This window comes from Diorhabda sublineata, chromosome 7 (assembly GCF_026230105.1).
Source record: "Diorhabda sublineata isolate icDioSubl1.1 chromosome 7, icDioSubl1.1, whole genome shotgun sequence".
NCBI classification, from domain to species: Eukaryota; Metazoa; Arthropoda; class Insecta; order Coleoptera; family Chrysomelidae; genus Diorhabda; species Diorhabda sublineata.
In genome coordinates this window covers 32,441,580-32,468,216 of record NC_079480.1, presented here as the reverse complement: position 1 = coordinate 32,468,216, position 26,637 = coordinate 32,441,580, and the positions used below count along the sequence as shown (strand labels likewise).

At 33.0% G+C, this 26,637-nt stretch overlaps 4 protein-coding genes across 6 annotated transcripts in view; 2 read left to right on the top strand and 2 right to left on the bottom strand.

The window, feature by feature from the left end:
- Positions 1-2,906: 2,906 nt before the first annotated feature.
- On the bottom strand, positions 2,907-5,216 carry LOC130447131 (ADP-ribosylation factor-like protein 3). Its single transcript, XM_056783788.1, has 3 exons — positions 5,172-5,216; positions 3,318-3,578; positions 2,907-3,252 (listed from the first exon to the last, which is right to left on the bottom strand). The coding sequence occupies exons 1-3, from the start codon at positions 5,214-5,216 to the stop codon at positions 2,974-2,976; spliced, it is 585 nt and encodes a 194-aa protein (XP_056639766.1). The 3' UTR covers positions 2,907-2,973.
- A 354-nt stretch (positions 5,217-5,570) lies between these two features.
- Positions 5,571-11,554, top strand: LOC130446964 (RCC1 domain-containing protein 1). The gene is made up of 4 exons (XM_056783529.1): positions 5,571-5,972; positions 8,093-8,487; positions 8,543-8,844; positions 11,294-11,554. Exons 1-4 carry the CDS (start codon positions 5,868-5,870, stop codon positions 11,452-11,454), a joined length of 963 nt encoding a protein of 320 aa, XP_056639507.1. The 5' UTR covers positions 5,571-5,867; the 3' UTR covers positions 11,455-11,554.
- Positions 11,468-17,771, bottom strand: LOC130446963 (DNA ligase 3). Of its 2 annotated transcripts, none has more exons than XM_056783528.1 (2): positions 15,128-17,771; positions 11,468-11,704 (listed from the first exon to the last, which is right to left on the bottom strand). In XM_056783528.1, the coding sequence occupies exons 1-2, from the start codon at positions 17,563-17,565 to the stop codon at positions 11,566-11,568; spliced, it is 2,577 nt and encodes an 858-aa protein (XP_056639506.1). In that variant the 5' UTR covers positions 17,566-17,771; the 3' UTR covers positions 11,468-11,565. The 2 variants fall into 2 exon arrangements, with proteins under 2 accessions (XP_056639506.1, XP_056639504.1); XM_056783526.1 differs by having other exon boundaries at positions 11,468-13,015; positions 15,128-17,764.
- A 2,238-nt stretch (positions 17,772-20,009) lies between these two features.
- Positions 20,010-26,637, top strand: part of LOC130446962 (NADP-dependent malic enzyme-like) — a 56,302-nt gene continuing 49,674 nt past the window's right edge. The window contains exon 1 of one of the 2 annotated variants that reach the window (XM_056783524.1): positions 20,010-22,306. In XM_056783524.1, the coding sequence (XP_056639502.1) occupies positions 20,202-22,306 (2,105 nt within the window). In that variant the 5' untranslated portion in view covers positions 20,010-20,201. Of the gene's footprint in view, positions 22,307-23,965; positions 24,187-26,637 lie in introns of those variants that run through there. The other variant, XM_056783525.1, reaches the window with a different exon arrangement.

Below are 26,637 nucleotides of genomic sequence, written 5' to 3'. Positions count from 1 at the left end.
GCATTTTAATAAAATTTAATTGATTATTAATTTTTATTATTCCACCCTTAAAAACAACCCCTTTGCAGAGAATGAAATAAAAATAAATCTAATGACTGCCAATTATTAGATTTTGCATTCTTTTTGGTATTAAAGTTTCTTGTGTCTACTTGGAGTAATTTTTAATTGTCTATACCCTGTCAACCCTTAAGAACCACCCCTTTGATAAAAAATTAAACACTCTGACAAAGAGCCACCCCTTTACCAAAAATATAATAAAAAAGTTGTGCTCAATTACATTCAATATTTTGATTATACATTTTTCATTAATGGAGTTATCACATCTTACAAAAAACCATTTTGAAGGTAATTTTCAGGGCCACAAGCCTATGTATGTTGAGATCTTCCACAATTTATTAATAAAGGGTCAAAGGGCTGTGGATAAGTAATCCTCGCACTATAATGACAGATTAATTTGGTTATAGCTTCATCAATTTTTATGCCTCAAAAGAAATAAAACAAGCAAAATAATCGTCACAAAAAAATGCTTTAATTTGACTGTTTATTTGTTTTTGTATCTCTTATAGTAATGGAGATAAAATGAGCAAAAAAATTTTTTTGAAAAATCGAAAAAAAAGTATTATTTAATGCTCATTTTTTTCAAAACTATGCATTTCTAACTAATTTTTTCAACTTTAACTAATTTACATCATACCCCAATGAAAATTCTGTCGAAACGACTTTTATCAGTAGTTATTTGAAAGGTTTTTTTAAGTTCTTTGAAAAGTATTCTCTGACTTTTTGTTGAAAAATTTACCCTTTTCCCGTTATTTGAGTTTAAATGCTTAATTATGTAAAACAAAAGCTATTCAAGTGTTTATAACTTGCTTTAGGTAGAACATTAAGATCTTAAAATATATCTTAGTATCTTTGTTTTTTTATAATCTTCATTTTTGTTAATCACACTTTTTTAGATAAAATGCATCATTATAGAGTTATACGTAAAAAATTCTTGAAAAATGCGGTTTTTTGGACGAAAAATCGTACTTTTGAATCGCGAATAACTCAAAAACAATTGATCTGGCGAAAAAACTTTATATGACATTTTTTACTTTAAATTTGCTGATTTTTCGATTTCTGGGGTTATTTTCGTTGTAAAATTTTCCACGCACGAAAAGGGGGGCACCATGTAGACCTCGCTTTTTGAATACACACCTATCCTCTGTCAAAATTTCAAATAAATCGGTGTTGCATTAAAGAATTCGGAGGAGAAATGCTTGAATACTTGGCCTATTGATCGACTCACTGCTGTTGAATTAATCCACATCGAAAGTCATAGGAAATCATTGCGATTTAATTCCATTTTTTGATTAGATAATATTTTAAGTATCTGTAAACACTCGTATGACAACACGTTCTGGATAGGTTCACTATCAAAAATGTCAAATTTTATAATGACAATGTCAGATTTGACATATTCACATCAGTGTTACCATATCTCAAAACTTAAGTAGCAGCCCTCGTATAAGTTACATGCATAAATTATTTTTATCGGTGACTTCGGAAATACAGTGAAACGTGGTTAATTGGGATTAAAGGGATCAATTCATATGTACCAATTATTGAGGGTTTCCAATCATCCAGTTTTCCAGGTTTCCAGGTACATACATAATGTATTGCCTCGTAATGGTTGTTTGTACTTGATTGCTAGTTGCAATTTATTTAGTTGCAGTTTATCGATAAAATAAATTTGATCAAAAATATTAGAATTATCAATATTTGACATTTCGAAATATTTGTGAAAAGTTTCTAAAGCTTCCATTCCACCGAGACCGAATTATTAATAATTCTACACAGGGTTGACTTTGGTTTGTTATTTTCCCTACGACTTTCCACAATCATAATCTGATAAAAGTTGTAAGATACTGATAAAGTTTTATATTTACGTTTGAACATTTTGTAAACTTTTATTCACTTGTTCTCAGGTCAAAACCTGATATAGTACTGACAAACAAAACATGCGCGAAAGACGACGCGAAATGTATGTAAACAAACACGTCAAATTGAGTTGAAACCTGATTAATTCGTCTCACCTATACAGGTAATTGAGCTACAGAGTCTTAATTATAGAGGTAAACATCGAAAAAGTCTTAGAATTCAGATCTCATTTAACAAAGTCTCATTAACAGAGGTAATTTAATGAAAAAGAACCGGGATCTCATCGCAACTCTCAATGATAGAAGTTTCTCACTTGATTGTTGTTCATTTCCAGTTGAAATTTTGCTTGGAAGAATGTTATTAATGGTAACGATTCATTTTTTCGCGAAATTAACATTGAAATCCCCAGCCAAAATCAATGTTAATTCATTTATTTTCACTTAAACGGAAAAGTTAATAAACAGAACAGAGAAAAGCCTCGCTGGAACGTTTGGGCTGGTATCATTAACAATAAAATTATAGGCACTTACTTTTTTGAGAACACAGTTAATGATAAGTCGTGGAACGATCTAATAGCCGACTAGATCCCCCGATTCGACTCATCTCGATTAATTCTTATGGAGTTATTTAAAATCTAAATTATTTCAATATTCATGATTGGAAAATTAGGATAACGAAAGAAAAGGTCTTTGAAAATGTTTTCTTTAGTTATGATTGCACCAAATTTAAAAAACTTTATACTTCTGAACAAAGGACTAAAATCCTTTTCTAACAAGGTGCCACACGACCTCATTTTAATTTAAAATTTTCTAGGGGGTGCTGAAGGTGGATAATAAATATTGTCACACTGTAAATTGCCGATTTAAGAATGAAAATCGACCTATTTTATGTTTTTTTTTCCACACAGAACATAATAACAAATTATAGGTGAATGGAGGTTTGATAAAAGAAAACTCATTTCACTGAGACTTACGCTTGTATTTATTAAATATAAAAGTAACTTTCGACATTGCATTTTTATTCATTTACTAAGCTGCTGTTGTAGATTAATTATTTTCACTTCTTTTTGATATTTTTACAAACCCATTCCATTCCGTCTCGGACTCCGATTCCTTGAATGGCTGTGCAAGCTTGAATTTGCCAAGATCTATCCTTGATTGTAGGCAGCCCCAAAGTTCGAGCAATTTCGGCGGCTGTTAATGATTCGGGAAGATCTTGTTTATTAGCATAAACCAGCAGCGGAACATCTTGAAGTTTATCATCACTAAGTAGTTCGTAAAGTTCTATTCCCGTCTCTTCGAGGCGTAATTTATCGGCGGAATCTACCACATATATCTGAAAATAATGATACGATATTTTATATTTAAATAATACAGCGAGCTAATGAGCCGCGTGTTTACCAATGCATCAGTATTTTCAAAGTAATTTTTCCAATACGGTCTTATCTTCCTTTGTCCACCAATATCCCAGACATTTAGTTTAAATCCGTCGGTATTCACAGATTTTATATTGAAACCCGCAGTTGGTGTGACGTTGCTGATATCTTCCGAAGCTAAAGTTTTTAAAATTGTAGTTTTACCAGCATTATCCAATCCAAGAAGCAGCAATCTAAGTTCTTTTTCTGGAGCCGTACGCAGTTTTCTTAAGATCGCTAGTAAACCCTACAATCAAAACATATTCTAAAAATATTGGTATTACCATACAGGAAATTTCCAAAGTATTCTCTGTTCTCTTCTTTATATTTTCATTGTTACCATATACAGGGTGTCCCACGACGAGTTAAAACTATCTATATAAGACAAAATAGTTGACATGAAAATTTCTACGTTTGCGTTTTCGGATACGATCTTTTTAACTGAAATATTTTCAAAAAACCGGAAGTCGACTGTAACTTTGTTATTTTATGTTTTACAAAAAAATTAATAACTCAAAAAGTTACAATTGACTTCCGGTAGAATCGGAAGTCGGCCATTTTAGTTAAAAATATCGTATACGAAAACCAAACCGTAGAAATTTTCATGATTTTACTATAAGTATTTTGCCATATACGGATAGTTTTAACTCGTTGTGGGGCACCCTGTATGTACATGCATTGCTGTCCTAAAACTAGAGAACGGCTGGACCGATTTGACTAATTTTAGTCTTGTATTATATGTGAAAGTCCAGAAAATATTTAAAAGATGCAATAAATATGATAACTCCTTCATGTTTTGTCACAAATTAAATTTCTGAACGCAACCATATTTGACGTTCGACAACCAACTAATATGTTGATCCATCCTCTATATCGATCTACTCCAAACAGAATACAGACTCAAAAGAGGAACTTATTCAGCGTGTTTTCCCAGATATAACAGTTCAATAATCATAATTGGCTGGGCAAAAACTAAAGATCTCGAGGAACCCAATGGGAGCAATCAGATTTTTCTTCTGGGACTGTTGGTTTCCTTCAAATCAGTCGTTACGGATCATGATGACGTAGTCAACTATCCCACGAAGTTTTTAAATTCACTGGAATTACCTGGATTACCACCTTACAATTTGCAGTTATAAGTAAGATCAGTTGTCATCATGATGCGTAACATTAGGTGATGAATAAAGTCATTGAGGCAACAATCATAAATGGAAAATACACTGATGATTCCATACGTCTGGCCTTTGCGTTGATCATAAATTAATCGCAAGGCCAGTCGTTGGAAGTTTGCGGAATCAAATTGGAGTTTCCCTGTTTCGCTCCTGGACAATTAAACGTCGCGTGTTCGCCCTTCGGAAAACCGTCATCTTTGTTTATTTACGCCCCACAAAACAAAACAAAAATTATAGTTTATCACAAAGCTTTAAATTGATTAACCATAACTGTGTGTGTCTGTTAATATTAAATTCTAACCTCATAAATATCCAGTATTTCAGGAAAATTCTGTTTTGTAAGTAAGCAACCCTCATGTGTAATTAATCGAAAATAATTTCTTATTTGTTTTATTATTTTATCAGAAGCAAAGACATGTGTTAAACATAAAGAAAAAACAGTACAACTCGGAGCCCTGTATGATACGATTTTAAAGATCTCCCGAGTTTAGTATCAGGGTTGAGTAAATGAGCGATCCCTACTTATAAAAATCCATAGGATTTTGTCCAGGTGATCTAGGGGGCCGATCCAATGATCTGCAAAAAACGTCTGACCAACAGGAAGAAAAAATGATCCTATTAAATAATCTTCGATGATGCCAAGCCGAAAAGAAATGCTGGAACCGTACTACAAGTGCAAAAAGTGCAACTTCAGTCAAAAGAGCTACTCTCATGTGGCCTCACTGTCCTTATCCAGCTACTGTAGGTGACATCGCCACAGTTTTTTAATAAAAAAATATGTTTTAATGGTTTGTCAAATATAATATAGTGGTATAAAAGAAGCTACTTAGTATGAGATAGAAAAATAGATTTCACTACAAACAATTCACCATTCACCACCCTGTATCTCATTAACGACAAGACATCATACATGTTTTATAGAAACTTTTCGATTTGAAACGAAGGGACGAAACGCCTACTACGATATTATAGATTACTTAGGAAACACCATGTATAGTATTATCATAAATTCAAATAATGCGACCCTCTTACAGTCTGAACATTGGTTTTTAAAATTTGTGAAGGTCATCTGTGTTTGAGGTTATACGTCAAATTATTCGATGTCGTGGTTACTATAGTTACTCAAATAATTGACAATAATAACAAAAATGAATATATATTCGATATATTCATTTAAATAACCGAATTTCTAATTAAATATCTAAGAGAGATACTTACCATTATTTGATGAGCAAAAATTACGACTAAAGAAGTATTTATATACGTACTAAGAAGATAAAAGTTTTAAAATTTCTTGACGAATTTTAAGCATATAAGGTCTAGAAGAGAATGACAACGTATATGAAATAAGGGAATAATCGATAATGAAGTTATGTTGTAACGGTTTTAATTTATTTGGACAACTACAGGTTCAAGCACCAATTATTTATGAACTCACCCCAGTATTTCAATTTGAGGTTATAAACAAGGTACGGCACTCAATTTAATTTAGAAAAAGTAAAACAACAAAAGAAACGTAGTTTTCATTCTATTGTTTGTATACTTTTATTAGTTTCGTGTTCTACGTCCCATCCATACTATTTAACTATCACACATTGAAATTGGTCAGTATGTTATGTTCAACTGTTTATACATGAATGCTTACTTGTGCAATAATAAAATTTAACTATTTTCTCTATTCTGTTATCCAACTTCTTGTGTTACTGTCTGTCAATTGCACCTCACAATCAGTGAATAATCGATCAGATATTTATACTTTGTTCAAGTTCATAAGTTCTTCTAGGAACATGATTTAAACTTATTTCTTGTCGTATTTCTGTGATGGTATGCAATAGAGTTTAATGAACTTTGAAAGACTGAATGAAAATGCTACCATCGTATTATTGTTGCTATTGCTAGAAATATTTACAGGAAGCGTTTAAATGTAAATATTTCATAAAAGGTGATTGGTAACGAATTCAGATAGGATGAACTATATTTGTATAATAAGCAGTATCAATTTTTATGTTCAATTTGTGGTATTTTTGGGTAATTGACGAAGATTAGTAAAACTTTAGAATTCAACATGTTAAGCAGAGTCGAACCTAAGACCAATGCACATCACAACAAAATAGAATATTACATGGCGATCCTGCCAGTACATAAGTGTTTTGATAGTATAGTTGGTTAATTAATTTTCAATAATTTCCAAAACAAATTTCAATTCCAAGAAAATGAGTAAAACTCAGTCAAAAGAGTAGGTTATTATAGCACAAAGTGGTTGTATATTTGCTGATGGATCAAAGAAATTTCTTGCGATAGATATTCTCAAATTAATTAAATTTGATATCTCTTTCTTTAACAAGTTGAGTCCCATACTTCAGATCGGTCCTATGGACAGCACGACATATTTTATTTCAAACTTCTTTCTATGGTCCAAAGGATAATATTTAAATGTATTTAACAGTTTATTTGGACCGTCCTGAGTCCTTGAAACATCACCCTACATTTGGTATATTTCATTTTTCTTTATGATCTTCAACTCCATTGTAAAACAAAATACCTTAATTTCAATATTTTTTCTTTCACGATTATTTTTTGTTACAATACAATAAAAACATGGCAGACCTCACCTAAAAGGAATATTTTTGATCTCATATAATGATTTCCAAAACATATTTTTGTACATTTTACATAAAAGTATAAATCATCTTTTTAAAGTATGAGCAAAGAAAATTTTTGTTTTTTCATACGTTATAGAGGTGACCTTTCCTTCTCATTATTTATTTAAAATAAATTTTTTCTTTATTTTGCCTTGGATCGACACCCCTTATGGAGTGTAAAGAGACAAAAAAATCTTTTGAGCCCAGGGGAAAGTTTATCAATTGGTTGGGGCTCAACGTGTCAAGAATATTAATTTCTGTTGAATGTGTTTCCTAGATTTATATAGGATTAAAATACTCTTTTTGTTTTTATATGTTTTTTTTGTGGTAATTTTTTTGAACAATTTTTAAGTAGGTATTATTGTTTTTTAGATATTAATAAACTAAATTTATTTCCTTGTCGTTATTCACAATGAAAACATAGTAAATATGACCTCACCTAAAAGCAAGACTTTGGATCATATTTTTCAAAACACCTAACCTTACATTTTTGTACACTTTACATAAAGGCATAAATCATCGTGCAAAGGGTAGGAAAGCAAACAAAATTTTTGTTTACGTTTTTCCATACTACAAGTATATAAAGAAAAAATTTATTTGGAATAAAAAGTGCGAGAAAACGATGTTTTTCGACCGCTCTGGATCATTGGGAAAGCTTTAGCACTAAACTTTCCCCTGAAGCCCTATGGACCGCACACAAGACATCATTTTTTCGCAATTTTTATTTCAAATAAGTTTTTCTTATTTCCTTGGATCCACACCCCATATGAGTATGAAAACATTGAATTTTTTGTGCTGAGGGGAAAGTTTATCCAGTGTGGTTGGGACTCAACGTGTCAAGAATATTTTATTCTGTTAAATGCTTTCTCTAGATCTATATAGGCTTAAAATACTTTCTATTTTAATATGTTTTTTATGTTATTTTTTATAATTCTATTATTTTTTAGATATTCATAAATCAGACTTACTCCCTTTTGGTTACCAACGATAAAAGTTTAATTTACTACAAAAAGGGGGTAGTAGACATAACATCAGTAATTGGAAAAGATTTTTTAAAGATAACTTGTAGTGATGATAGAATTTTATTTATAGATGAAACGAAGCAAGTGAACATTATAGAACTAGGAAATTTCATGAACAAAAAAATAATTTACGAAAAATGCGTCAAGGATATTAGTATCGGTTCTAAAATAACTATTTTGTATATGTTAGATGGTGGATTAATTAATGTACCACAACCCCTTAATTTTCATTGTAATAGAATATGCGATATAAAAAGTGGCAAAGAACATTGTTTATTGTTAGACGAAGAAGGCAATGTATACTCCATGGGGGCAGGAAGGTAAGAAAGAGATACTGTTATAGTAAAAAAATGGTTTTTATATATATTTTTTTAGTCGGGGACAATTAGGTCATGGAAAATTAGACTATGAATCAAATCCGTTATTGATAGAAGCACTAGCCGGGATTAAAATAAAGAAAATTGCAACTGGTGGCTGGCATTCTTGTGCCGTTAGTCAAGATGGTGACCTGTATGTTTGGGGTTGGAATAGCAATGGCCAGTTGGGCTTAGGAAAAAAGAATGATGAGGCTGGTTATGTATCTGCCATGGCAACACCACATGTAGTCGATTTTTTTGATGATACATTAAATTGTTTACTAGTCTCTTGCGGCAGTAGGCACACTATTATATTTTTAGGTAACAGACACTTTAGTGAGGATATTTCCGTTTTTAATGCAAGGCTATTAGGTACTTTGACCATATTTTTAAACCTGGAAGGACATTTTAGGATCTCCACGTGTCCCAGCCACCTCAAACACACCTCCCGGATTAACACCAACAAATCTAGCTCGCCATACATCAGCAGCAGCAGTATGTAAATACTGAACCGGTTATTGTCTTTTAAATTGTGAACTTCGACCTTCATGAGAGCCCTCCAAACTTTATCGTTCTCTAGATTGCTCAGAAGTATCTGTTCCCTGCAGCAACTCTCGTTGTCACGTCATTATCTTCAGTTATTAAGACCCCAAGATATTTGAATTGGCGACACACAGGGAAGCGATGTTGTCTGATTTGAAACATGGTTTGGGAGGTATAGGTCCTCATGTACATGGTTTTGCTTCAGCTGCTCGCCCCAACTCCTCAACCGCTCTCGAAAGAGCCGAAGTGGTTCGTTTCTGATCAAATGTAAATGATTCAGAATGATGGAACTACAATAGATGAAAATTATTCAGATATTTATGGCGGAGGCGGACAAGTCCTTCTGTGGTATTAGCTGCAGAACGATAGAAAAAGAAGGTATATAGGAGCAAACCAATTATTTGGACAACCTACAGGGGCTGAGACAAGCAAAGACAATAATCTAAGAATACTAGCAGGAGTTCTATCGGGGCACTGTTACCTGAAGACTCTAGACCTAGTATAAGACGAAACATCTATTCAAATTGTCTCAAAGTATGAAGCATTACAGTACTCCAGAGGACTGCACTCTCACACCTAGCTCGACATCATCCAGCCATCGTTTGAGCGGGCACCCAAATGCTTTACGTACCTCACGCTTCTCAAACATACTCTCAAAGTGGCCTAGCCATCCAAGTCTGGCCCTCTGGACTACTGTCACCAGGCTGGGGTCTTTATGGAGCTCGGTGTTTGTACGGCTGCGCCACACGCTTTACTCGCACTGATCCATGTATTCGACATAAGACCTTTCGCTCCTGCTTGTTGAGCAGCAGCTCCTCGTGATAGATCCGCTCCAATTCAATAAACTTGACTTTGGAGACCAAAGTGTGTGCTATTCCCCGCTTTAACATGATAGAAAATCTGCTACTATTGGGAGAAGTTTAATACCGACCATGCAAGATCAATCAGAGACTGATATGAGTTAGGATGAAGATGATACAGTCTTCATCTTTTGCAACGGACTATTTTCTCGCTCCAAACCAAATGGAAAATCCAAATTTAATCCCGAAAATCACAAAAATAATAACGAAATGTATGCCAACGCACTCGGGTGAAAAATACTAATCAGTGATTTTTTAAGAGGTATCGGATTTGATATTGAAAAAAAGCCACAAAAATTTTGACAAAATTGATGAAACTTTTATTGAAATCGATAGAACGATCAGTATTATTTAATATTTGAAGATAATTTCATGCAAATGTTGGCCGCGTCTCCGCTTTAAAGAGTCCATGCGCAAGGTCCAATTTTGGCACACTCTCCAACATATCGGCAGGTATTTCACGAATAAATGCTTCAATATTGGCTTCCAGCGCGTCAATCGTTGCTGGTTTATCCCTGTAGACATGGCGTGAAATCACACGATCTTGGCCGTCAAATAACGGGCCCCCAAAAAAATTGTTTCGCGTGTCGTGTGGCACCGTGTTGTTGAAACCACATGTCCGGCATGTATTATTCTTCCATTTTGTACAAAAAAAATCTTCAATTATCACACGGTAGCGCTCGCCATTCACAGTACCGTTCCGGCTATCGTCGCTTTTGAAGATTATGCCACCGGCCCATAATCCACACCAAACAGTGACTTTTTCGGGATGCATTGGTAGCTCTTGGAATGCTTCTGGTCTGGCTGGTCTTCACTCCAGATGCGGAAATTTTGCTTGTTGACGTATCAATTCAACAAGGATCTCCCTTCAACTTTGCCAGCGCCCATTCACCAAATGTTATACATTGTGGGAGATCGCGTGGCTTCAATTCTTGCACCAGCCGTATCTTTCCACGTAGTGAAGTAATAGACGCCCAATTGCTGCGAATGGCGGCAATCGACATTTCACGGTCATCAGAAACACTGTACGTTTGCGTATTAGTGGTTTATTGTCCAATAGTATAAACTGGAATCGAAATTTAATCACAAGCTTTCGAATAGTTCCCTCAGTAGGCCGACCATATTGCCAATAAAATGGAAGAAGTGCGCGATGCACTCTTTTAACTGAGCATGAATTTTGATAGTAAAATTGAACAAGTTTGATAATGACACAAGACACATTCACGCGTGAGGTGTCAAAAACAGTGCTGCCAAAAAGATACCAGCAAAAAAATCACTCTTTAGATTTCATCTTTCCGTTTTACTTTTCCTTCGTATAATAAGTATTTTTCATGAAATTAATCAATTTTGTAATTTCTTTTGTGTAGATAATCGACAATTGTATGGTTGCGGATGGAACAAATACCATCAACTTAGTAAAGAAGACAATGAAAATTATTACGAATTAACTCACCTACATAATTTCGAAAATGATAATGTTCTCGATCTACAGTGTGGACCGTGGAATTCTGCAGTACTATGCAAATAATATTTAAGTGAAATTTTGTAATGATTTGTTTTATTTTGAATAAATTCTTCACAATATTTCAAATTGACAACGTAATTTTAAAATAAAACATTTTGCAAATTTTCATTCTTATCATATCAACAGATAAACCTTATTAAATTCAAGTACTGATGCTAAGTAGAAATGCCTGTGAATATTTATCTTCAACTTCCGTAGACTATATTGTTGAGGAAACACTTGCCTTGGTAGCTGATTCCACAGAATCCTCCTCCTCCAAAAAAAAAGAGTCTCGATAAATTAACATTCTGGGCATTTCGTGGCGAACTCTATGTTTATGAGTCACCTCTACCTGTCGAGTAGATCTTGCAAATACTACTCTAGGTGTGATTGTGTGGTAAAATAGTTTCTTTCTATGCTCTAAACTGTCCAAGTTTCTGGTCAACTCTGGATCGCCTATGAGTCGAGAATGCTTGGGATCAATACTCCAAAGATGGACGAATCTGGGCTTTATAGAGGATTAGAAGCTGTTGGTCTTAAAGAGAGCTCAAAGTTGACATGGGATAGACTGAGTAGTGGATAAAACTACAAATATAGGTATTACTTTTTGTGGAGTGCGATAAAGTCACTTCCATTTTTAGTAGACGTAGCGAGCAACTAAATAAAACGAGATTGTGGAGCACTCCAGCTGTCTCCACTCGTCAATACTCGCATCGAGAGCCTCTAGAATGCGCAGTGTGAAAATCTAGAGCAGAAATAATAGAGTCGGCGGGACTACTGATTAACATGGCGACAAACGAATCAATTTAACCAACTAACACTGACAAATGACACAAAACGTAATGGCGGCGTACTGAGAAGAGAAATTAGTGAAGAATAGCCAATCTTAAACTGACGTCACTTGACAGGTTGCGTGGAGACAGTGTGCAATCGAGTCACTTTAAAAATGTTCCTCGTACCATTTCAATATCTGCACTTTCTAATGTAATGTGCATATTTTGAATTGAATGAAAACTAGCATCTTTTACATATTTTCACTATTCTCTAAAGCCCAATCCACGAGGGAATGCGAGTTCGAGAGTGTGGATTCGTCTTGTCTCGCTTTCCCTACCCTATCGTTCCACTTTGTGTCGGTTTATCCGACACGAGTCAAACAACGTTTTTTTTTATTTAAAAGAGGGTGAACCTTATTAAATTCGAGTAGTGTCTGTCTGTGGATATTGATCACGCCAAGTGATGCCGGTTGACGGGTTTCTGCACTATGGCAATTTTATAAAATACAAAAGTTTATTATGGTTTGTCGAAAATGGCAATTATTTGCCCAACTTTAAAAAATATAAATAAAGTTTTTTTAAAACAAAGAATTAAAATTCAGTCATCTGGATTCCATTGTACCGTATAATTTATATGATTTTTTAACGCTCCTTCTTCTATAGAGTCCGTGATCCATTCGTAAGAAACGTGTCTAGCAATAACGGGACATTTGATAATAGGCTCACGAATTATATTGTAGTAATGAAAAACGTGTGTTGCTTCTTCTTGTTCTTCGTCTAGCAGAAGTTCGCCTCCATAGTCAATAAAATTTCTGTAAGAAATACCTTCATGGTAAATTCTGACATGGTTCAAGCATAAACCGAAATTTTTATATCAGTAAAGTTGGCGGGGCAATATGAGCAGACAGAAAAACAATAAGCAGAAAATTTAGTGCTAATTGTCATATTACGGAATTTTCCGCCGTGCAAGTTTTTGAGAAATTGACTATTTTGCTAACTTTACCAAAAAGGTAGCAGAGCAATGCAAGTTACACGTGCAAAATCGATAAATAATTCAAGTAGAATGCTTCCACAATTAAATGCTACGTTGTTCAATCAATGAAAAGTTTTGTTATTCTTGGACGACACGAAAAAAATTTTGAATAAACGCGCGAACATTTTAACATCGTAAATTGGCCGCACTTGATGTTAGACTGGTCTGTTATGGAACGTTATAACCATGAGCGTGTCTGTTGCGCAACGTTTTTTTGGTAAAACCCGAACAATTCCAAGACTCAAATGTAAGAATGGTGTTGCGCTTTCCGAAAAGGTCGAGAGGCACTCCAGAACAAGTGAACGTCGGCTAAAGAATTGGGCACGAGGTGGTATTAAGTAAATAATTCACGAACGGTAGGTTAACCGCTAAATTTCAGCCAGATAAGTATAAAGACTTCTGAATTTTAAGCAGAAATTCACACACTGCATGCGTCTTCGCGAATTGGGGAGGAAAACGCTGGAACGCCCTCATTCTAGTCCCGATTTGTCATCAAGTGACTATTATTTATCCGATCCATTGAAAGAGGTAGGTACTAGGATGAAATTTTTACGAAAAAGGCAAAAGAAAGCTTTCGGAGAGGTGGCAAAAGTGTGGAGAGTGACGTAGACTACCTTGAAAAATTGGTTTATATTTGAACTATCCCCGTAGTATATTATTCAACTATCATTCACAAATATGAAGTTTTAAATCTTGTGAGTGAATAAAATCATTAAATGCGAGTAAAATACTTTAGTTTATCTACGACTGGAAATTTCGAGAATATTCTATGACAATTATGAAGATACTTTTGACTAATTACTTGATAATATTATTTTCACATAACACCCTTTACAAAACGATGTCATTTTGAGTATGGTATTAGCGGAATTATGATTCTTATCACAAGGAAAATTCCCATAAGATTAACCTATGTAACTAGTGAAGAAACTTTGGTAAATATTTTCAATTATTTCACAAACTCGTATATGTGTTGAATAAAAAAATAAAAAATAAGGATAATTTCTATTATTGGAATAATGTTTTGTACTTTTTTTTAAAACTAAATTCGAAATGCGAGATTGAAAAATGTTTATCTAGTTATCCCATTAGTTTACGGAAAATTAATTCTGTCGCTCCAAAAAATGCTCTCAAAAGGAAATTCAAATATGCGACTGAAAAATTCAGAATATGCAAACCGTTTGGTCTTAATATGCACAAAAATGATGAAAATATGCACAAAAATTCTTCTATATACATTTATTGATTCTATTGCTCCAAAAAGTGTTGTCAATTAGTGAATTCCAATATGCAACTGGAAAAATAAAAATATGCAAATCATTTGGTCAAAATATGCACAAAAATGATTAAAATACGCACTAAAATTCACGTTCATAAATTTGAAAGTGAAATATGCAACTGGGAAACCCAAAATATGCAATATGGAAATATGCAAAAAAATTCTCGTAGGTAAATTTATTGATTCACTTTGAAATAAAGACATTTTAATTTTTTTACAGGTTTCAAACTACCCCTGTCCTGTCCGAATGTAAAAATTTATAAATAGAAAAAGTTGTTTCCACAACAACAAATTAATGGATTTAGTAAATTCTCTTTAAAATATTAGCCATTTGGCTAAGAGACTGAAATTCGTAAAGAATTCTAGAAACGAAGCTATAGTTGGTTTTTATAAACGAAAATTCTTTAATTTTGAAAAATATTGCTATTTTAATTTCATATTTTCAAGTACGCCCTTTTAGTGGTGAATCTAAAATTCTGTCCCAATTTATTTTTCTCTGAAGCTGTAATATAATCCATTCCTAAGAGATGGCCTTCAACTGTTCGCAGATACCCCCCAGTATATCGAACAAATTTTACCTCAACTCAACAAATATTTTAAAATAATACTTACTTTATAACATTTGCATGATTGTCCTTTTTGAGTTCATCTTCCAAAAGAGCTTTTACACCTGAAAATATGCTTTTGATTTCATTAGTGAAACTATTCGAGGTACTTGTAGCTAAGCTGCTACTTGTCTCTTCATTTTCACTTTGTAAAATCTTCCGTTTCTTTTTAGGTGATGATGAACTGCTAGAATTATTGATAGAATCATCCAAGTTTTTTCTCTTCTTTGGTTTATTAATTAAATTCTGCTTGTCACTTTGACTCTGGGAGTTATCCATATCATTAACAAGTAAACTGATATCCAGATTTTCCTTTGAAGTTGTATACAATGTTTGTAACTCGTGAATGTTGGTAGCAGTCTCCCAATTTTTATCATTACGTATTCTAGTAACTCTGGGAAAACGAATAGATATACCATTAGCTGTGTGTACGTCGTGCTGGGTGAATTCTGCTCCCGTTATTTCCCAAACTGGTTGTTTTTTAGGATCCTTGGCTACAAAGTCCGGAATCATAGTTTTTGTGCATTTCAACCATCTTGGAACTTTATTAGGATCTTGACTAATTTTAATCATATCTAATTCAGTTTGAAGTTGTTCTAAAGTTTTGTCATCATGTCCCGTATGAACTTTTGTGACTGTACAAAAATTTTTTTTTTCTGGGTGGTAGCAACCCATAAGAAAAACTGACATCATGCCTCCCTTTTTACCAGTACCATACCAAGCACCTAGGACTATCAGATCTGCACTATCTGCCATCTTGCCATCAAATAAATAGTCCTTTTTAACTTTTAACCAATGACGCTTTCCTGGTTCATATATACTTTCAGTATCTTTCAGTACTAAACCTTCCAAGCCTAATTTCAATACTTTTGCTATCATTTTGGCTAAATCATTTTTCTTGTGAATTTCTTGCATTTCCGAAAACATTATATGGTTAGGTATCTCCAACATATTTTCATGCAAAATTTTTTTCCTTACACTAAGAGGTTTGTTAATCAAACTTTCTCCATTGAAATATATGCAGTCAAAAACAAATAGACATACAGTAGCATCTTTGAATTCAGTTTTTTTATGAACTCCCAAAGTACCGAATGGTAGAGGCTTTCCATTCACTGTATCCATCATTAGAATCTCACTGTCCAAAATTAAATCATTTGCATTAGGAAATGCTTTCGGTATATAATCCTTAAAATGTGCTATTTTATGAGGTAATACTGGTTTTAGAGCGCGAGAGAAATATTTATATTCAGATCCACGTTTATGTACCTGCACTCTTTCTCCATCATATTTAATTTCCGAATACATACCATGTGGACACTTTTTAATGGCATAACCTACAGATTTGCAAGCTTCTGCTAGCATTGGTAAAACAGGAGTCATAATCAACACATCTGCTGTGTTCCCCTTCTTACTATTGGTATTTTTTATTAAACATTTATTGATTACCAAGGCTAAATCCCTGGAAGTCTGATAAGATTCATAAGCATCACTATCTATGGCATCCAAAATGTGTTTTGCACCAGCCCCCATCCTCAAATCCCCTTTAATCAGTCTGATTACAATTTTCAAGTCATTAGATGTACATTTTGGTATAAAACATTTGAACAAATCAATTTGATCTTCTTCGCGAGTGAGAACAGATAGTTTATTCAGAAAAACATCTACCTCAGTTACAGTTAACAAACTCTTCTTTGCTGGTTGTAATTTAATACTTTTTTCAAAAAAAGTTTGAATTGTTTCTCCTATGTCGCCTTGTTCTAAGTGTTCCAACATTTCAGTTTGATCGGCTATGAATAATCTGCTAAATAATTTAACCAACTGTTTACTTTGTAAATTATAAACCCTCTTAACTACTCCCGGTAGCAATAATCTACACCAAAGAATTATATCTTCCTTTTGGAAATTTTTATCAAATGTTAATTTAACACAATTTGTTTTATCAAGATAACTATCAGTGTTACTAATCTCAGCTATCAATTTTCTGAATTCTTTGAATGACTGTGTTTTATTTTTACTATGCTTACTTGGACTAACACTCACTGAATCTTTTCCACAATCTACAACTTCTTCTTGTTTGGGAATATTTCGGTACTTTTGCTGTTTTTTAGGTGAATTTGATGGCTTGCCATGAAATTTGTCACATTCTTCAATTAATCTACAAATATCTTTTTGTATATCTTTATCCAAAATATCCCAACCATCTATATCTTCTGGACCTTCAATTCTCTTAGTTGTTTTTCGTTGTTTTAAGAATATTTCAAATAAACAGTTTATGTGATGCCATGCTTTCATTTTCCCAGCTCCAAAAGGATTGCTTACTAATTTAGCCAAACGCCATTCTCCTTGTAAACATTTTTGCTTACATTTTTTACATACTGCACGTCCTTGCTTTGCTCTTTCAATTACAAACGGTTTTTCGTCTATGTTTTCTTCCGTATCAGACATACTGAGACCGGTTTAAAAATATGAATACTCCATAACAATGATGGTAACTTCAATATGAACTATTTCCAAACATTATAAATAAAAGTGTGTGTTTGTATTTTGCAATACGTAAAAAACATGATATATAAAAATAATGTAATATTTTCCCAAAAGATAGAAAAAACACGTGTCTGTCATTTGTCAGAAAACGTCAAAATTTATAAGTTGCTTTCGATAACGTTGTTCGCGGATTCTATACTTCGTGATTCGGGGCAAGGAGATCTTAGAAAATTTATATAATCGAACGCGAACCGAGCAATGAGAGTGGATTACCAAACGGTACCGAACAGAGTCATCATATTTACATAATCGAACGCAGTATTTCTTTATTGTTTAAAAAACTTGTTTAATCGTAAATGTTTTGCAATGTAAGAGTAGATTATTGATTTTGACAAAAATTATTTTGTTTTAATTAAATGAAGAAAAAAATCCGGGTATACAGTAAAAAAATATAAACTCCCCGGGGATGTAAGTGAATGAATAGTAAATTAAATCCAAAATCTGACTGTGCCAGTGAAGATGAACTTAAAAGTAATGAGATTATGAAAATGAAGAAACAACAATCATTTAAAGAATTTCGAAAATTAGTTGCTAATATTGTCAACACCGATAAGAAAACTGAAAAAATAAAATACTTAAAAAACACATTTTCTAATTTATCCTCAGTTGAAGACAAAATTTTATGGTGTAAATTGTTGTTACCTGATATAAGTCATGATGTTCATTTATCAATTGAACAATTATTAAAGCACTTGAGTAATATATTTGCTGTTGATGAAAATCAAATGTTGCAAAATTTTCAATCCGAGAAAGATTTTGGAGAGGCAATTGGAAAGGTTTTTGAGGAAAGTATCAAAATAAAACCAAGTAGAAAAAGTATTTTGACTGTAAATGATGTAAATATATTTTTGAATGGGTTAGCAAAAGTTAAGGAAGAAGATATCAAGGAATATTTCAAGTTGTTCATACCGAAATGTACAGTGAATGATCTGATTACTTTGATATATTTGATTAGCGGCAATTTACACATGGAAGTTAAATCTAAGATTATTGTAAATAGTATTATTAATGAAGAAGCTTATGATTTTTACAAAAAATGTATGGATTTGGAAGTTGTTTTTGATAAATATTTAAAACGTATAGAAAAAAATACACTAGAAATAATTTCAAATGAAGTACTAGTATCACCTATTGAACCAATGACTGCAAAAATATGTGCTGTTGAAGACGTTTTCAAAACATATCCTAATGGGATGTATGCAGAAATTAAACTCACTGGAGAACGTGTTCAAGTTCACAAGTTTGGAAACGAATTTAGGTACTTTTCACTAAACCTTGATCCTTTTCCTTTGAATAAGATTACTGGTTTTGAGGATAATATAAAAAAATCTTTTGTGAATAGTGATAATATTATTGTTGATGGGGAATTGGTGTTACTGGAAAACAAAACTAAGAGACTTTTACCGTTTTTTAGATTTAACAATCATGAAAAGTTGAAATTCAAAGATGCTACTCTTTGTCTCTACACTTTTGATTGTTTATATTTTAAAAAAAATTTGATGCAATATACTCTAAATAAACGAAGGGAGATACTAAAAAATAATGTAATAGAAATTCCAGACTGCATATATATATTGGAAATTCAAGAAATTTATACGCAAGATGATTTGGATAGAATGATGCAAAAAGCTCTCAAACTACATGCCCAAGGATTGGTTTTGAAGGATATTGAAGGGAAATATGAACCAGGAAAAAATAATTGGTTATTAGTAAATAATTTTAATCAAAAAAATAAAAATATACCAGCAACTGATGATATTGATAATTTTTCACTTGTTGAAAGTGAAGACATTAACACTGAAAAAACAGTAATTGCCAAAACAATTGATCCAAATTCTAAAAAATCGAAAAAATTAGTTACAAATGATAAAGAAAATCTAAGATCCGTCTCCTCAGAAAAAGATAGCAAAAAATTATCAGAACTAGCGATTGAATGTGCAGATTGGTTTGAAAATAGCAATGAAAACATTCCAACAAGTCCAAAAATTTGTTATACTACTTCAGAAAAGAAGAAAGATGGAACTGAGGAAACAAATTTAAAAGAAAGTGTTAACAATAATTCAATAACTGATAAGAAGACTGTAGAACTTGAAGATCTTTCCAATGTTTATAATAAAGATGATGGTACTTCACTTTGTTTAGAAGAAAGGGTTGATGATGACCTTTCCCCAGAATTAAATGTATTAAATCATAATGATACTTCAAACTTAAACCAAACTGGAACCAATGATGTAATAGATAAGGATCTAATACAAAATGAACAGAATTCTGCTTCCTGCATAGACAAAGGATCAAATTTTAAGAAAATTGATAAAAATATAAATATTTCTAGAGATGTATTTAATATTGGGAGTTTAGAAAGTGAAGATCGTGCTGATAATGAAAGTGTTCAAAAAGACAAGTCAAAAGAATCAAATTTAAATGAAGTAAATACAGATGATAAGAATGTGAACAAAAATGAAGAATTTGATTGTATTTCTACAAAAACATTTGATTATATTACAGACAAAGAAAATGAACATAATTCTGTTAATTGTATGGATGAAACTAATGAAGATATTATGAGCTCTTCAGAAGAAAGTGTTAATACTGAGGTTTCTATGATTGTTAATGTGACTGGAGTAAATTCTCATGCGGCTGATACAACAGATGATGAAAGTGAAGAACTTTCTTTGATTTGTATTGATGATAATGATGATTGTACTAAAAATACAGAATGTTTAGAAGATAATAATGGGAACAAAGATATAAACAATGAAGAGGTTCCCAATATAAGTTGTAAAACAAAACTTTCCTCTGGATCAAATTTGTGTGAAGAAAATCGAAATGTAGACAATGATGGTACAAATATAAAGAAAATTAATGAGAAAAAATATATTTATAAAGAAAAAGTTGACTTAGAAAATAAAAGTGATTCTGAATTTGAGGACATTTTGGTTAAAAGAAGTATAGAAGGAAGTATTGATAAGGTGGTTCCAGCAGGATCAAATTTAGATGGAAATAGTGATGATGCACATGAAACTAATACAGATAAAGAAGATGAGGAAAACTCTTGTGATGAAATTATAAGGAAATATGTTCAAACAGAATCACAGGAAGATATTGTTGACGCAAACCACTCATTTCTATTGGATAAATATAAAGATGAACTTCATAAATCTTCTACAATTAGAGAAAATAGAAAACGTAAATTTACAGGTACATCAAAATGTATACCTAAAAAATCAACAGCTGTTCTTAAAATTGTTCTTGAAAGGTTAATACTTGAACGTGATTCCAAAAACAGGAATGTAAATGATAGTAATGAAGATGATATTGATAAATATGAAGATCCCGTTGAAGTTGGAAATATGGTCAGATCAAATAAACATATGAATTCATATACAGAGAATTGTTCTACCAATAACAATGAAAAAATACAGAAACATAATAAAAGTAAATCATTTTGTAGAATAAGTAGAAATGATTCTGGTAGTTCTACAGATGAGGAAAAACAAAAAAATGCAGTTAAAGAAATAAAGAGTAAATGTATTGGAAAAATTACTAAAACAAATTTAATATTGAAAAATACACCTGAAACACGTACACTTGTTAATTTGAATGGATCAGATACATCTACAAACTTGAAAAAACCCATGAAAAATAGTAACGTTGCAAGAAAAAAAAATGATACTATTCTAGATAGGTCAGAAAATAAGATTATAGAAAATTCAGATCATTCCAATAGTAATGATTATTATAATTACGAAGATATTCATAATGAAGGTTGTTTCAAAGAAAGTGATAAGAATGAAGTTTTTACAAAAACAAACGTGGAAATAATTAGTGATCACGATGAAAATAAAATCGAATTTACATCTACATTAAATGAAGATATACATAAAAAATCAACAGCCCTATTAAAAGTTGCCCTTGAAAGACTCGATCACAAGAAGTTGTTTCAAAAAAATTGGATCACTAACTATAGGGATGATGAGAAAACTGATGAAGAAGATATAGAAGAAGATACTGCTGACGTTGGAACATTAAGAAAACGTTTCGTAACTAATAAAAGAAGTCGAGACCATTCTCATGCTGATGATAGCTCTACAGACTATGAATATGAAGTAAAGCGAAGATTTAAGAGAATTAAAATAAGGCAATCAGTTCGTAGAAGAATCAAAAGAGACAGCAACATATCTAATATTTCTACGGGAGAAGATAAATATGTAATTGAAGAAAAAGCGAAGTCGTCTAAAAACAATTCAGTTGCGAATGTAAATGGAACTATTAGAAATAAACTACGTGAAAGAAAGAGAATCTTTTCGGATACTTATTCATCATCCAGTACATCCAGTAGTCCAGGTAGATTTTCATTAAAAAATGAAGATGAAAATTTGATAAAATCGAAGAAAAACAAATATGAAGATGAACAAATAAGTGTGCCAAGTTTAAATCAAAATGTCGAATCGAATATTATTGTTTTAAGTTCCGTCACAGACGATGAAAGCAATTCTTTTGATAATGATGAAATAACGAAGAAATCTAGCGGATATTCAGTGCTAATTACCCCCTTTAAAACCAAGAAAGACGATAGTTCAATGGAAAAGAAGCCAGATAATACCACAAAAGAATTGAACATTATTTTGGAAGACCTCGGAAGGTGAGTATAACCGAAAAATTACACGACCTCTATTTGCATATTGATATCTTCTTCTTTTTTTTTTCAATCTTATTTCTTTCATTTTGGCGAACAACAATTCAATCTGCAAGGGTGTTTGATGATGTTTAGTTTTTTTTATGCGCTTTAAGATTTCGGTAGGATTTTAATATTTAAAAAAAACAACAAAACTAGTTCGTATTCTGGCTTAATTGTTCACCTCTATTGAAGTTTGAAAGAAAATCAACAGATGTCGCCCGCTTCATAGTTTCCGCGAATAGGCTTTTTCTAAATTATTCCACATTTCTTTGTGTTCAACTACGAGGGTTGCTACTCACGTTTTTAGGATAGACAAATAAAAACAAATATTTATAATTGGATATGTCTTTATCGTTTTCGATTGAGGTACCTCCAAAACATTTGATTCGAACGATTCTTCAGGTTTTGACCTCGAAATTTATTTTTGATCTGTGGGACTAAGAAGAAATCATCGTGTACCAAACAAGGACTATATGGTGGATGAAGCATCAATTCGATGTTTTAACTGTAAAAAAAACGTTTTTGTTTGAACTGACGTATAGGAGCTCGCAAAGTCGTGGTGGAGAATGATTCGTGCTTTGCGAAGGGTTTCCCTGATTTTTTCGAACGCTTCTGGTAAACAAATGCTAATACACCATTCAGAATTGACCGTTGTACGTTACTCCAATGGAACGGTTGCTTCGAAGTGCTTCGTGCGCAAATAACTTTAGTTACAGTCGATTTTCGTTTAGTTTCGTCGCCTGTTCAGGATCTTTTGAAGCCTCGCGATTGAATATTTTTATCATTTCTTTAAACCATTCCACACGAGCTTTTTTTGAACGATTGTCAAATTATGCGGTATCCAGGTAAATGCTCATGCAATATTGAACACGTTGCTTCATCACCAACAGTCGAAGCGAGTTGATCGGCACATTGCTGTTGATTTAATCCACGTCGAAAGTCATATTTTTTGACCAAGATGAATGTTTCAATTATCAGCAAACAACTCAAATCGCACTCGTATGACATGCACCATTAAAAATGTCAGATTTGACATATACACATTAGTGTTGTTATATCTCTAAACAAGTAATAACCCTCGTATTCTCATTAATTGTTTTCGAGCATATTTCATATCATGAAATCCCCGCCTTTTTATCGGGTGGGCAATCAAGAATGTCTGATAATTAAATTTTATGGAGGTCCCATAAATAGCCCAATATTTGGACCAGCCAATTTTATGGAGGTCCCATAAATAGCCCCTTATTTGTGCTAGCCAATTTTATGCGACTATTACTTATTCGATCGATTGAAAGAGGCAGTTCGAAAGCAATGGGAGATAAAATTATTGGTGCGCGGATGGTTACGTGACAAGCCGAGAGGGCATCTAAAAGCTTCCTGAGGGGTGGCAAAAATATGGAGAGTGTAGAAACACTGTGAAAGATTTCTTCTCTATAACTTGATAATGAAATTTTTTATACCAAGATTTAAGGTTTATAATCGAACAATTCTGATACATTATGACGTGAGGATTTTTTTTCGACATCGCTCTGTATAAATAAACCGCGATTTTTTCAATGACTTCACCCCTGTCTGTACTATATTCTTCTCTATTGGGTAATCAATAAATTCAATTTATTATTTATTAAATGTGAAATCGACTCGAAAACCTTCAGTTAACTTTCATCGTCCGTTGATTCTAGATTCCGTTAAATATAAACTTAATTTATTTCCCTTTTGTGTGTGTTGAGATTTTATTAGAACAATAAGTAATGCGTCCGTTGTATAATGGGACATACTGCAAGTGTTGTTCAAAGAATTTGTTGTGGTAATTTAGATAATATTGAAAAAGATTATAATTCAAGGTGAGTAACATTGGAAAATTCCATCATTGTTTTCATACAATGCAATAAATTCAATTTTAGCGTGAATAAAAAACCATTTTCATTCTTAATTTGACAATTTACTGTATGAAAATACCCCCGACGAATTAAAACAGCTCCCTCGAAATTTTTAAATAAGAAAGGGGGTCGTGTGAGATCTTATTGTAAAGCGATTTTAGACCTTTGTTCAGCAATATAAAGTTTTTCTAAATTGAAGATTTACGCAGTTATACATACACTTGTATTATTGAATAACTCTGTATATTTTGTTGCCATTGATTTGTGGACTGTGAGATAGTTTACTGAGAAGTCGAATTATATTTTTATATAAAAAACTTGCTTTCAAAACTACACATTTACTAATCACGTGGGCTAATTAATTTTAATTAAGTTTAGAATCACGTTGAGAAACATCGAATGATGTAGCTATATCATCAAACGTTTACTGTTTATCAAATTCGACTAGGTCAACTTTGTTTATATTGAATTTCGTGTAATTATATTATAACACTAAATGACCTTGGTTTCACCCAGTTGTACGGGGTACTTTCAATGATATGTGCAAGTTTTTGTAAAAATCTGAACGAAATCTTTCCACTGTATAATAATCCACAGTTGATAGTCAATTATTATGAATCCAAAGCTTAGGTTTGTTGCAAATAATCGCAATTGATTGATAGTTTTATTTTTTAAACAAGGTGAACCAAATAATCGGTGAAGAATTCAAATGATCGGTTCTTTTGTTCATAATCCTGACCGATGTTGTCCAATGCCCATTTGCCATTATTTCTACTGTCTTGTCTGTCTTAGTTTTCGCTCGCTTATTGATCGTTTTATTCCTTCCGTCCATGTTTTCCTTGGTCTATTTTTTTATTCAGTTTTCTGGTGGTATCCATCTCATTACTTGCTTTGGTAGTCTTGCTTTTGTCATTCTGTGAACATACCAGTTGCTTCCTTTCTATACATGTTATAACCGTCTTTTCTACAACCTTTTGTTCCTTAAATCTTTAATTAGTCGGGCTACTGTGGCGGCCAAACCATTACTTCTTTTTCATTTCTTTCAAATACGAGGTCTGGATTTCCATACGTTCCATTGATCAAAACAGTGCTGGAGGTCTTCTTTGGTGAGCGCCTTTAGGAGCTCTGCCGTTTTTTGCTTTACCACTTTCATCGACTCAAATCGGGTCCCTTTCAAAGCAGATCTTTTTCTAACGTTTCAAGGAAATCTGAGCAGAACTGTTAACGCAAGAGGTTTTGGTCGGGAATCAGATTTTTTGGCACCAATTTCACGCAGACTTTTGTCATATGTAATTCCCTCGTGTAAAATTGTTCTAACCTTTTCTGTATCGGCTTTTACAGCCTCGGCAATCATCCGGATGCTCATTCGACGATCTGCACGCCCAAGTTGTTTGATTTTGCTCACTGTTTCCGGAGTTGAAACAGTCACCGGGCGACCTGGGCGCTGGTCATCTTCAGTTCTCTGTCGGCACTCACTAAAGCGCTTATACCACTCAAAAACACGCACACGAGATAGATAATTGTCCCCATAGGCCTTTAGCAACAATTTATAGCACTCAGTCGCAGTTTTTTTTTTCAATTTAACGAGAAATTTGAGATTGATACGTTGCTCCACGAGGTAAAAACACGTTCATTTCAATCCGCTACTGCACAAATACTATAATAATGACGGAAACGTGTTTTGGGACGTGCACCCGTCTAGGGCGCACTCTAGGCACGTAGTCTCGTTATTCAATAGCCAGACACCGAACTCTTCGCATTGCTTCGAGGAATTTTTAGGATCGTTGTTATTCTGGACCGATAAGGCGCTAGCCAGAACGTAATACTCATACATTTTCTTCTAAAAAGGCCAACTTCTCTCAATCTCCTTTTTACCGTAGAAGGATACTCAATCGTGTACAATTTTAAAAATTTTGTTTTTTTTTTCAAGTTCATGTTTTCAAACACGTCCTCTAGTGGTGGACTTAAAATTCTGAAAATAATCTCCAAGCGCTTCTCGGAGTCAGTGGTTATAATCCATTCCTGAGATATGACTGAAGGCTGTTCTTAGCTGCCCATCCGGTACAAGAAATGCCTGAACTTTGGGACAAAAAATTATACAAGGAAAATAATAAAAACAGGAATATCTGCTATATAAGTTCGTTAAATGATCACACAGACCTTGCACAATAGTTGGAAACAGAATGCGTCATAAAGTTCTCTCCTCTCTAACCTAACCTAACCAAATAATTCTGAAGCGTTTTTACTTTTTTCGGTAGCGAAGCGCCTAAAAAATAACCAGTTGTTTGATGGAAAACTTTCTTCCGGACGGACCGTGCGTTCACGGCCTAAAGCACAATTTTTTGCACTTTCAATGCCCTATTGGATAACGTTATATCCATCGTTTCGGGAGTAGAAACCTCTGTAATATCAAAG

Bases quoted from the DNA above. Each gene is read 5' to 3' on its own strand.
- LOC130446964 (XM_056783529.1), top strand. From the start codon at position 5,868: ATGAAGTTATGTTGTAACGGTTTTAATTTATTTGGACAACTACAGGTT. The intron at 5,973-8,092 runs GTACGGCACTCA...ATTATTTTTTAG, and splicing joins AATTTGAGGTTATAAACAAG to ATATTCATAAATCAGACTTA. The intron at 8,845-11,293 runs GTAACAGACACT...TCTTTTGTGTAG, and splicing joins GCACACTATTATATTTTTAG to ATAATCGACAATTGTATGGT.
- LOC130446963 (XM_056783526.1), bottom strand. From the start codon at position 17,565: ATGTCTGATACGGAAGAAAACATAGACGAAAAACCGTTTGTAATTGAA. The intron at 13,016-15,127 runs GTAAGTATTATT...TATTTCTTACAG, and splicing joins AATCATGCAAATGTTATAAA to AAATTTTATTGACTATGGAG.
- LOC130447131 (XM_056783788.1), bottom strand. From the start codon at position 5,216: ATGAGAGTAGCTCTTTTGACTGAAGTTGCACTTTTTGCACTTGTA. The intron at 3,579-5,171 runs GTACGGTTCCAG...TTTTGATTGTAG, and splicing joins TTGCACTTTTTGCACTTGTA to GGTTTACTAGCGATCTTAAG. The intron at 3,253-3,317 runs GTAAACACGCGG...CATTATTTTCAG, and splicing joins TTGAAAATACTGATGCATTG to ATATATGTGGTAGATTCCGC.